The sequence below is a fragment of the Castor canadensis genome, chromosome 4, assembly GCF_047511655.1.
Source record: "Castor canadensis chromosome 4, mCasCan1.hap1v2, whole genome shotgun sequence".
NCBI lineage: Eukaryota > Metazoa > Chordata > Mammalia > Rodentia > Castoridae > Castor > Castor canadensis.
The window spans coordinates 167357842-167369563 of record NC_133389.1 but is presented as its reverse complement, the minus strand read 5'-3'; the positions used below and the strand labels follow the sequence as shown (position 1 = coordinate 167369563).

Genomic DNA, 11722 nt, shown 5'->3' with positions numbered 1-11722 from the left:
GCTTATCTGTGTGCCATGGGAGGACAAACATTGCCTGGAACCCCTGCAGTAGGTAACATAGGGGCTGGAGACTGCAGAGCTTCCAGCTGACTTGTGGACATGCCAGCCACCGAAGACCACCACGCCCGGCAAATCCCACACAGTTTGGCACATTTATAAAAGATGTAAAACAGGGTGTGGGGGGACAGAAGCATGAGGTGTCCAGAGTGGCATGATGGACACCAAACATGCACCGTGCATTTGAGCCCCTCTCCCTCCACCCTCTTCCCCAACCCAGCCCAGAGCAACACCCCCCACCTTAATCCCCTGCCACTGCCTTTAGGCTAGCGGCTTTGAAGAGGCCAGGGGTGAGGTGAGGGTGAGGAGTGCTGCAGTTTGCCCCGTGAACAAGGACAAGAACCCTTAGATGAGTGGTTGGAAGGCAGAGCAATGGGGGAGGCAGGCAGGCCTCCTCCATGTAGACATGCAGGAGAGTGGCCCGTAGGAGTGGGATAGGAGGTGGGGCCAACCCTGGAGAAGCCCTGCCAATCAAAAATCTAAGGTAAGTGTCCCAGTGTCCCCTCCAAGCCTACCCCTTCACACACACGCATACATGGGCAACACACTCACAACCCTGAGCACACCCCAATGGGGCTCACACCCTGAGTCCCTCAGGGGCCTCTCGGGAACTTGGGAGGAGGCTCTCCCCTCAGGCCAGGCCTAGCCTGAGTCAGATCCCCCCTTCTAGTGGCCAGGCCAGTCCTCTCCAGAGAGGGGAGGGGGACAGCCAAAGGCCACAGGACCAGACAGCCTGGGTTGTGGCCTGGCAGGCTTCCCCAAGCTGGCAGAGCTGGTGACTGCAGAGTCTAGACAGGTGAGGACACAGCTATACCCTCACAGGAGGGCCTGTGCAAGCTGTCAGTGGTCCCCGGGACCCATACTCAAAGTCCGCATCTGTGGGTGAGTTCATGAAGGAGCTCAGGGAGCTCCCAGTTTGTCGGTCCCGGAAGCTCTGGATATAGCTCTGTGGGAGAGTAAGCACAGGTGTGAGTACCACTGCAGACCACTGAAAGCCACCTCTCCTGAACATCCACAAGCCTGACACTCCCCTAGACTACACAGATCCAGGACCTCCCCACACTATGTCCTTAGCCCTGATACCTACCACATACCCTATCCCATTTAAACTGTATTCAAGATACCTTTTCCTTATCCCCAGAACTGATCCACCAGGGCCCTGGTGCAGGGGTTCTAATGGATGTTTTTCTAGATGGTGACCAGCTCCTGGGGAAAACCTAGTCCTGCTTGGACAGGATTTATACACTCCCCTCTCCCACATTTAAGCTGGAGGGGCTCAAGGTGCTCACCGGAGAGAGGACATCTCCATTGAAGCGTTTGATGGGCACTGGTCTACGTCGATAAGCAGGGTCTGGAGGTCCAGGCCTCGGAGGAACCCGAGGACCTCTGGGGGGAGCACGAGGAGGTCTCTTCTTCCTCCGCTTCTCCTTGCGCTCCTCCTGCTGCCGGATCCGCATCAGCTGAACACGCCTTCGCTGCCGGCTAATGACCACTGTGGAGGGATAGGCAGAGGAAGGACTCAAGAGACACACATGCCTCTTCTCTCCCTAGTCCCTCCTCCTCTTCCTATTGTGGGATTTGGGCTTCCAGGTTCCCTTTCTTGGTTACATCCACCCCCACCCAATCACTTCCTTTCCTGGTCCCCCATTTCCCAGATGAGACTTCCTGCAGTTCTTTCTTGCAAAGGTCTTTTTGTAAGATTCTTAGATTTCCAGGTACCCCCTCCCTAGCTGCTGTCCCTCTTCTAGTCCTGAGCCATAGGTGACAGTAACTCTCAGGCCAGTCACCATTATGATTCAATTGGACAGCCTCAGTTGCTTCCTCACTGCTTCCCCTCTCCGCTTGCCTCCTTCCAAGGCTTTCTGCACTCAGCAGCAAAATGAGCATCCCAAACACTAAGCTACACTATATCCTCTCCTGCGTTAAGCCTCCCAATGGCCTCTCACTTCCCTTCTAATAAAATTCAGATTCCTCTTCATGGCCCAGTGCCCTCACTGTCAGCCTGACATCTGAGCCACACTCCAGTTCCTGCCTCAAATGAGCCAGATTCATTCCTTCTCAAGACCCTTGCCCTTACTGCCCCCTCTTCTCCAGCTCTTTTCATGCTGGCCCTCATCCTTTAGGTCTCTGCTCACATGTCAGCTCTGCCAAGCAGCCTTCCTTGACCACCCTAACTACATAGCCTAATATAAAGTCACTCATGTTGCCCTGTGTATCTTCCTATATCTCTTCGTAACTGGAATTATCCTGTTTGCATGTCTTGTCATCTGTCTCTCACCTAGCCTAGATATACACACAAAGGGTGGGGGGCTTTCCTGGTGAGTTGGGCTTGGTTTTTATTTGTTTTTGTGGTGCTGGAGATCAAACCTAAGGCCCTGGGCTTGTAGGGCAGGTGCATTGTCACTCACTAGGTCCTGAGTCCCTCCTTTTCTGTTTTATATCTGCCCAGAGCCAGTTCTCCACCCATTGTCGTGCAATGAACGGAAGCACTTTGCCCTATCCTCTCAGACCATGAGCAAGTCAGCTCTCTCACCCTATTGACCTTCTACTTTTGGTGTGTACAATGTCTGTCCCTTCTCCCCACTCCCTCAGTCCTCCACCCCTCCCTGACCATCCCCTCTTCCCATGGCCACCCCGGCCTGTGCCATCTCACCTTCTGTATGGGAGTCCCTCTCAGCTGTCACCCTCCACTGCACCAGAACGCCCAGCAGGCTGAGCAGGGGCCAGAGTGCCAGCAGGGCCCAGCTCCTCCAGCAGAGTGGGGGTACAGGGGCAGCCCGCAGTCGCTCCACCACATAGCGCCCCAATAGTAGCAGCTCCACAAAGTAGTCCGCAGCAGTGGCGATGAGCGCAGCGCCAGTCACAGCGGTGGCCAGGGTTGTGAGTAGACGGGGCCAACGCAGCGTGAGCAGGGCACAGAGCAGGCCGCCCCCCAGCAGCAGCCCCAGTGGGCCCCATACGGAGCCAGGCTGGTAGTAGGGTGCGGAGCCCAGCAGGGCGGCAGCAGCGAGCAGCAGACCAAGCAGCAGCCCCACCAGGAAGAGGCCCACACTGCGCACCAGCATGGCCACCAGCCCGCAGAGCAGCCCAATGCCCAGCGCGATGCCGGCGCTTGCCCCAGCACTCAGCTGCGTCTCCAGCACCCGCTCTCGGTAGCACAGCAGGAAGATGACCACTGAGCCAAACAGCAACCCAGTGAGGAAGAGCACTGCCTTGAAGCAGCGGTAACCTGGAGAGGAACAGAGCCCATGAGGGGCCAAAATGAGATCACCAGGCTGGAGAAAGGAGGTCAGAGGTGTCAGGAAGATGAGAACACAGGGAAATCAGGGACATGGACACTAAGATCAAAGAACTGGGGGGCCCTGGGGTCATGAGGTCATCAGTCATGGGACCATTGGGGTCAGAGGAGGTCAGAAAGCTACATTTGTTGGGGGTCACTGGAAAAACATAATTATTGAGATAATGATCATTAGAGTCAACATTGAATCAATTGGGTCTTTGGGATCATAACTCAGAGAAGGTCACTGGAGTCACAAGGGGATCAGCAATAGAGTCACTAGTCTTTGGGGAGGGGTTGTTCAAAGATGAAAAGTCAGAAAAAAACTTGAGATATGGGGGTCACACAGGTTCAGAAAGATGGTATCTTTGAGGGGTCACAGGGCTTCAGAGATAAGACATCGCTGGAAGGTTACAAAGAGGATGGAGAGCTGGGTTATTGGGGGTGGGGGGAGTTCCAGGAGATGAGGTCTTTGCAGGTCAGGAGGACTGACAAAAGTGGAATTATGACCAGAGAAATGTGGTCATTGAGATCACAGTATGTGTGGGGGTGGGGTGGGGGGGTAGTAATCCAATGATGGATTGTTATAGGGCTCAGAGAGTTAGGAGTAACCAAGGATAACAGCTAGGAGTTATAGAAGGGCTCAGATATATGCAAAGTAATGAGATAACTAGGGGGTGGGGAGGGGTCACTAGGGCTATACAAGGTCATAGAAAATCAAAGAGGAGTATAGAGAGAAATAGTGGTTCTGGAACTTCAGGAGAGGAGGTTGTAGGGCCAATACACCCATTAACAATACCTGAAAGAGTGAGGGAGGTGTGGATCCTGACAGTTGGGAAGATGGCTCAAGGGGTCAGAGAGAGCCAAAGAGAAAGAGAATAAGAAGGAAATTCAGTTCCAGGGATAAAGGTAAATATCAGAGTCTAGGAGGTTCCTGGATCTAAGAGCGGAATAGGGCTTAGACAAGGGCTCAGAGTCTAAGAGTAGAGGCATCCAAGAGGGGTAGGGTATTAGGAAATTCCAGGAGAGGGGCTATGAGGCTCCATTGAGCACCATGCAGAGGGAATGGGTATGGATAATGGATGGGGAAATGATCATAGAGACTGGGGCCCCAGACATATCCTGATCCTTTGTGGGGAGTACTTCTGGTCCACTCTGCAGGTATTAATTCCAGAGTTTGGAGGTGGAAGGAGAGGGACAATTTGACTCCCACCTCATCTACCCACCCATTCCAGGGGGAGGTACATAGGCTGCAGAGATAAATCTTTTCACAGTCCTGCCCAAACCTGACAGCCTTTTTTGCCCCCACAGGTTATAATCCCTCACTTATAATCCTCCTACCAGAGGCTTTCCTTGGGCCCCTAACCACAGAACACATTCTCCTCTTTCACGTTCTGTAACTCCTGCTGTAGAATCACTGCCATTAGCTCATATGACACCTTTGGGGCAAATTAGAAAAAGGTGTACCTTTCTTGAGGGGAAGGAGCCACGGACCAAGGCCTCAAGTTTGTCAAGAGGAACACAACCACAAGATATCAGCACCCACTTGCCTCTTCAACTGAACTCCCTGAGGAAGTATACTGTACAACCTTTTTTTTCCTTTACACCAGGTCTCACTAGGTAGCCCAGGCTGGCCTTGAACTCTCCATTATCCTGCTTCAACCTCTCTAGTGCTGGGATCACAGTTGTGTGCCAGCACACTCACCCCCTCCCCCATAAAACTCTTTGCAGAAGTAGGACTGGAGATCAAGCTGTAGAGCACCTGGTTTGCAAGTGCAAGAGTCCTGAGTTCAAACCCCAGACCCACAAAAAAAAAAAAAACCAAACACCTCTTCACAGCAGCCCTCATTACAAGAGTCTGCCTGCTTTGTAGGCGAATTCCTGGTGTGTGACTACCATCCAACCCACTCTAATATGTATCACAAGTGTGACTATTCTAGGAGTCTCTCCCCCCGTCATACAATATGCCTGTTGTAAGGGACCATGTTTAAACACTCTGCTAAGTGTTTCCAGTGCTTGCCTAGCACAGTGTCCCAAACATATCTTCACTACAAAAGCTACTACTTCTTGAATGCCTACTAATTCTTATAATAACTGTGGGACAAATATCATTGTTCTCTTTATAAAGGTGAGAAAACTGAGACTCAAACAGGTTAATATGTCACAGTTACTAACTTACAGAAACAAGCTCAAATTCAGGGAGCCTACTTCAAAAACCTGTGTTCTAGATGATCTATAAATGGGATGAAAGAGGAAAAAAAAGATAGCTATTCATGTGGGGGGTCTGGAAAATATTTGGGGGACCCAGAAGAGAATTTAGGAGAATTGTGGGGAGCCCAGGTGAGGAATGACGGGGAATCTCACCGAAGAAGCAGTAGACGATTCCAAACAAACAGCACATGATGCAGACGAGGGCCGGCAGTGCTTGGTACCTGCGCTCCAGGGGCTGTTCACATGGTGCACCCCAGAAGGTATCATCTGGCTCATGGGGCAGTAACTGAAACCGCAGTGTCTCCATAGTGCCTGGCATAGTGCTGGGAACAGAAGAGAGTCAACCTCCCAGGTCAACCTGACAGGGAGGAAGTTGGGGTAAAGGAAGAGTCAGTCCTGGGTCTCCTCCAGGATGAGGGTGGGAGTGGGAGAACTCGGCGAGGACACAGTGGACAAAGGAATGGTGCCCACATCATGCTGCTCTGGAAGCGTCCTCGGAATGGAGAGCAAAGACAAAGGGAAATAAAAGTGCCTGGTTAAAGGGACTGGGAAGAAGTTAAAAGGGGGACTGGGTTGGGGGGAGATGAGGACAGTGCGCTGCCGGTGAGAAGGAAGCAGCCAGGAGACCATTTGTGGGACGCTAAATCTGGGATTGTTCAAAATCTACCTGGACTGGAGGCGACCTGAGCGTCTGAGCGAAAGAGGTCGAGCTGGGGCCTGAGCGGCCGGGGTTGCAGGGCGCTAGAAGCTCCAACTGACTAGGGTCCAGGGAAAGTCCGTCGTGCAGGGAAGGCGGCTGCTGGGCCGGAGGGACCGATCTCTGGGCGACGGCGGTGCCACTCCACCTCCAACACCGGTTGGCACTGTAGTCCCGCGGCGTCCGGGGATTCCGGCCAGGCCCGGAGCGGAAAAACGAGCAGGAGCAGGGGCTCGGGCTGCCCCAGAGCCGCGGCCCCATGCCCTAAGCCCGCCCGCGGCCTTTGGTGCTGATGGACAGCTCCGGCCTCTGCTCCTGACGTCATTTAGGGCGCACCATCCAGGCAGGGGCGGGTTGCTTCTGACGTCACTCGGGACGCACCAACCACGCCGGGAGAGGCAAGGGACTCCGCCCCCGGCGTCTTCCTCTCCTGCACTGAGGAGGGGGCACTTCCGGGGGTCCTTCCCCTTTAACCTCCCCTTCTCCTCCCTCTCCGGTAGCTGGATACTGTGATCCCACCCCGGGGGCGGGGCCCTCGCAGTGACACGTCGGACAGCAGCGGCAGCGGCCGAAGCTCTGGCGCCGAGCGCAGCTACAGGGGAATCGGAACACAGCGCGGGGGATTCGGCTCGGGCCGCTGGCTCTGCTCGGCGGGGAGGGAGCGGGCCAGCCCGCTGGGCCCGGGCCCTCCGGTTCCGCCCCCTCCCCAGGCCCGCCCCCTCGGAGTCTCCTCCGGCTGCTGTGGGGCTGCGCCGGTGCCGGGGACCCGCTGTCCGGGCGCCATGCGGGCATCGCTGCTGCTGTCGGTGCTGCGGCCCGCAGGGCCCGTGGCTGTGGGCATCTCCCTGGGCTTCACCCTAAGCCTGCTCAGCGTCACCTGGGTGGAGGAGCCGTGCGGCCCAGGGCCGCCCCAACCCGGAGACTCTGAGCTGCCGCTGCGCGGCAACACCAACGCGGCGCGCCGGCCCAACTCCGTACAGCCCGGAGCAGAGCGCGAGAGGCCCGGGGCCGGCGCAGGCACGGGGGAGAACTGGGAGCCGCGTGTCTTGCCCTACCACCCGGCACAGCCCGGCCAGGCCGCTAAGAAGGCCGTCAGGTAAGTGATCAGCTCTGTCCGCCCCACCCCCTGGACACTAGCCGGGACGCGCGCACGCTGGGGAGGCGGCCGGGGGCCGGGTCAAGCTCCGGAAGGAAGGGGCTGGCCGGCCAGGAAGTCTTTGGGCTCCGATAACTTCCGATGGCTCTGTTTTCCTGAGAGGCCTGGGGCCAGTTTAAAGCTCTCTCTGGGCCCCATTCGGCCTGAGGCGAGCTTGCCTCTGTTCTAAACCAGTTCCACCCGATGGTCCCCCAAAGATCCTGTTAGCTTCCTAGCTGGGCTGTTGAGGTTAGAGAAGTGACTGGTACATAGGATGAATGTATACAGAGAGGCGAAAAATAGGATTTACCTGTTTCTCATTCCTGGAATGGTTATCAGGGCCACCTCTGGGTGAGATGGGGGAGGAAGCAATGTACTCATGCCATTAAAGTCTCTGCTCATGAGTTGAAATAATTTTTCCTAAGTAACACGGGGTTCAAATTCCAGTTCTGCATCTTCTGCCTTAGGAAGGTTACTGTCCTAGTCCTCGCCCCCCCCCCACCCATGCAGTCAATACACTCCTGTGCCATATATTCCTTTTGCATCATTTAAGTATTGTACTTGTGGTATGAGGGCATATTTATATAGAAGCAAGTATATGCACAGCGTGTCAAGCGTTTGGCTCCTTTTAAATAGGTACGTTCAGTCCCATTTTGCAGATGGCTCAGATTAAATAATGTGCTCAAGGACACAACTCCTAAGAGTGAAATCAGGAATCAGATCAGGGATATATCTCTCATATCCGCACGGATATTGCCATCTCCCAAATGCAAAGCACAACATGTGTAAGGTCAGTATTTCACTTAAATCCTCATGCCTCCTGGGAGAGGGGGTTATTCTATTTGTAGGTGAAGAAACAGGCCCAGAGAAGATATGATGTGCTGAGCCTGTGTGTGCTGTCTCTCCTCTGCCTTGGCCTCTTTTTGATAACCCTATGCTGTGTCTTCTCCCAGAACTCGATACATCAGCACAGAGCTGGGCATCAGGCAGAGGCTGCTGGTGGCGGTGCTGACCTCCCAGGCCACGTTACCCACTCTGGGTGTGGCTGTGAACCGCACGCTGGGGCACCGACTAGAGCGTGTGGTGTTCCTGACAGGCGCGCGGGGCCGCAGGACACCGTCGGGCATGGCAGTGGTAACGCTGGGAGAGGAGCGGCCCATCGGGCACCTGCACCTGGCGCTGCGCCACCTGCTGGAACAGCACGGCGATGACTTTGACTGGTTCTTCCTAGTGCCTGATGCCACCTATACGGAGGCACATGGACTGGCACGCCTAACTGGCCACCTCAGTCTAGCCGCGGCTACCCACCTCTATCTCGGCAGGCCCCAGGACTTCATTGGTGGGGAGCCCACCCCTGGTCGCTATTGCCATGGAGGCTTTGGGGTTCTGTTGTCTCGCACACTGCTACAGCAGTTGCGCCCCCACCTGGAAGGCTGCCGCAATGACATCGTCAGTGCACGCCCAGATGAGTGGCTGGGACGCTGCATCCTGGATGCCACGGGAGTGGGCTGCACTGGTGACCATGAGGTGGGAAGATAAGCCTCCTCACTAGTGACTTACCTACTTGCACACACCCTGGGGAGGCGAAGGGCTGGTAGAGATAAAGACAGTTTCCATGCCAGATCTTTCTTTTTCTATCTCTGTGACCTTGGATAAATTACTAAATCTGAGCTGTAGTACCCTCATGCATGCCGATGGAAATAATTACTGCCCAGAGTTGTTTTAAGGATTAGGGAAAATAAGGCAACCTTGTATGTAGTAGGTGTTCAATGTTACTTATTTTATTTGAGCCCCATGACAGCCCTGAGACAGGTTGCATGTCCATTTCACAAATGAGCTGGCATAGGCTTGCCCAAGGTCACACAAGCTCAGCTGGTCATGGCAGACATAAATGCACAGAAATCTGCCTGGTAGTGGGATAAGGAGGTGAGACACTGTGAGACAAGGGGGAAGACAATTTTGTCATTCTTCCCATTATAGACTAAACCTTCCTTTCCCCAGGGGGTGCACTATAACTATCTGGAGCTGAGCCCTGGGGAGCCCATGCATGAAGGGGACCCTCGTTTCCGCAGTGCCCTGACAGCGCACCCTGTCCATGACCCTGTGCACATGTACCAGCTGCACAAAGCTTTTGCCAGAGCTGAGCTGGAGCGCACGTACCAGGAGATCCAGGAGTTGCAGGTATGGCCTGGGCTTGGGGGGAGTAAGGGAAGAAAGGGTGAGGAGAGCAAGGTCTGAGGTCTCACATCCCAGAAAATAAAAAGTTAGCCCTAGAATCAGAACAAACCTACTTCCCAGTCCCTGTCTGTTTTCTTCTTCTCTGAGGAGCCTCTAGAAATCCTCCTTTTAACTTTATGACTGCTTCCATTCCTGGAAAGGATGGAAGAGAGCCTGGCACTGGACTGAGGGGTTCATCCTGAGTAGCACTGACAGCCCGTGCAGCTCCCCAGCTGTAGGCTAGCCTCATGGCCCATGCTTTGCTCATGGCCTGTTTCTCTGGCCCAGTGGGAGATCCAGAACACCAGCCAACTGGCTGCTGATGGGGACCAGGCTGCTGCCTGGCCAGTGGGCATTCCAGCCCCATCCCGCCCTACATCACGCTTTGAGGTCCTGCGTTGGGACTACTTCACAGAGCAACATGCTTTCTCCTGCGCCGATGGCTCGCCCCGCTGTCCACTACGTGGGGCTGACCAGGCTGATGTGGCTGATGTTCTGGGGACAGCCCTGGAGGAGCTCAACCGTCGCTACCATCCAGCTTTGCAACTTCAGAAGCAGCAACTTGTTAATGGTTACCGACGCTTTGATCCAGCCCGGGGTATGGAGTACACACTGGACTTACAGCTGGAGGCACTGACTCCCCAGGGTGGCCGCCGCCCCCTTACCCGCCGGGTGCAGCTCCTCCGACCCCTGAGCCGTGTGGAGATCTTGCCTGTGCCCTATGTCACTGAGGCCTCGCGTCTCACTGTGCTGCTGCCTCTGTCTGCAGCTGAGCGTGACCTGGCCCCAGGTTTCCTGGAGGCCTTCGCCACTGCAGCCCTGGAGCCTGGTGATGCAGCAGCCCTGACTCTACTCCTACTGTACGAGCCACGCCAGGCCCAGCGGGCGGCCCATGCAGATGTCTTCGCACCTGTCAAGGCCCACGTGGCAGAGCTAGAGCGGCGCTTCCCTGGTGCCCGGGTGCCTTGGCTCAGTGTGCAGACAGCTGCACCCTCCCCACTACGCCTCATGGATCTACTTTCCAAGAAGCACCCACTGGACACACTGTTCCTGCTGGCCGGGCCAGACACAGTGCTCACACCTGACTTCCTGAACCGCTGTCGCATGCATGCCATCTCTGGCTGGCAGGCTTTCTTTCCCATGCACTTCCAGGCCTTCCACCCAGCCGTTGCTCCACCACAAGGGCCTGGACCACCAGAGCTGGGCCGAGACACAGGTCGCTTTGATCACCAGGCAGCCAGCGAGGCCTGCTTCTACAACTCCGATTATGTGGCAGCCCGTGGGAGGCTGGCAGCAGCCTCGGAGCAAGAAGAGGAGCTGCTGGAGAGTCTGGATGTGTATGAGCTGTTCCTGCGCTTCTCTGGCCTGCATGTGCTGCGGGCAGTGGAGCCAGCACTGCTGCAGCGCTACCGGGCCCAGTCGTGCAGCGCACGGCTCAGTGAGGATTTGTACCACCGTTGCCGCCAGAGTGTGCTGGAGGGCCTTGGCTCCCGAACCCAACTTGCTATGCTGCTCTTCGAGCAGGAACAGGGCAACAGCACCTGACCATGCTCTGGGCCCCTGCATTCTGCCTCGCTCCTCCCCAACCATCTGGAGCCACCTGCCGGCCTTGCCGGACAGGGCTGACTACAGCTTCAGACCCCAAGGACAGCCCTTGGTCCTATCTATGACTCTGGGCCCCTGGGCTCAGGACAAGCCCTAAGGGAGGTGCCCCAGAGCCACACCTTTTGCCCCAAACCCAGTTTCCCTGCCCCCCTTGACACTGCTGACTCAGGCTGTGGCCTCAGTGTATTTATGCAGTGCTGTCTGTCTGACGCCAGCCATGCCTCCTGAGGACTGGGCTGCAGTTAAGTTGTTGGACAAGGGGAGGAGTTGAGAAGGGGGGTGTCTTCCACCTTCTCCCTTCTGGACCCCTGATGAAGTTCCCCGCCTTTAATAAACTGACTGAGTGTGGACTGGTGATTGGAATTTTGAAAGGTAGACCTGGGGTGGCAGAGTTGTCCCTGCTGGGGCCTGCATTTCCTTTCGTAGGGACCAAGGCATGCAGCTGCCCAGCCCAGTGTGCACGCTCTCACACATGCACACAGAGAATTCTTTATGCTGCTTTATTCCCAATTCCATCAGCACT

At 55.6% G+C, this 11722-nt stretch overlaps 2 protein-coding genes across 4 annotated transcripts; one reads left to right on the top strand and one right to left on the bottom strand.

Annotated features, from left to right (window-relative positions):
* Nucleotides 1-30: 30 nt before the first annotated feature.
* On the bottom strand, nt 31-6626 carry Tmem198 (transmembrane protein 198). 3 transcript variants are annotated; one of them, XM_074071821.1, is made up of 5 exons: nt 6213-6626; nt 5699-5831; nt 2711-3286; nt 1347-1549; nt 31-1003 (listed from the first exon to the last, which is right to left on the bottom strand). In XM_074071821.1, the coding sequence occupies exons 1-5, from the start codon at nt 6501-6503 to the stop codon at nt 866-868; spliced, it is 1341 nt and encodes a 446-aa protein (XP_073927922.1). In that variant the 5' UTR covers nt 6504-6626; the 3' UTR covers nt 31-865. The 3 variants fall into 3 exon arrangements, with proteins under 3 accessions (XP_073927922.1, XP_073927920.1, XP_073927921.1); XM_074071819.1 differs by having other exon boundaries at nt 5699-5868; nt 6213-6351; XM_074071820.1 differs by having other exon boundaries at nt 5699-5903; nt 6213-6350.
* Nucleotides 6627-6787: 161 nt separating this feature from the next.
* On the top strand, nt 6788-11549 carry Chpf (chondroitin polymerizing factor). The gene is made up of 4 exons (XM_020177459.2): nt 6788-7338; nt 8331-8904; nt 9379-9558; nt 9883-11549. The coding sequence occupies exons 1-4, from the start codon at nt 7025-7027 to the stop codon at nt 11137-11139; spliced, it is 2325 nt and encodes a 774-aa protein (XP_020033048.2). The 5' UTR covers nt 6788-7024; the 3' UTR covers nt 11140-11549.
* The last annotated feature ends 173 nt before the right edge of the window (nt 11550-11722 follow it).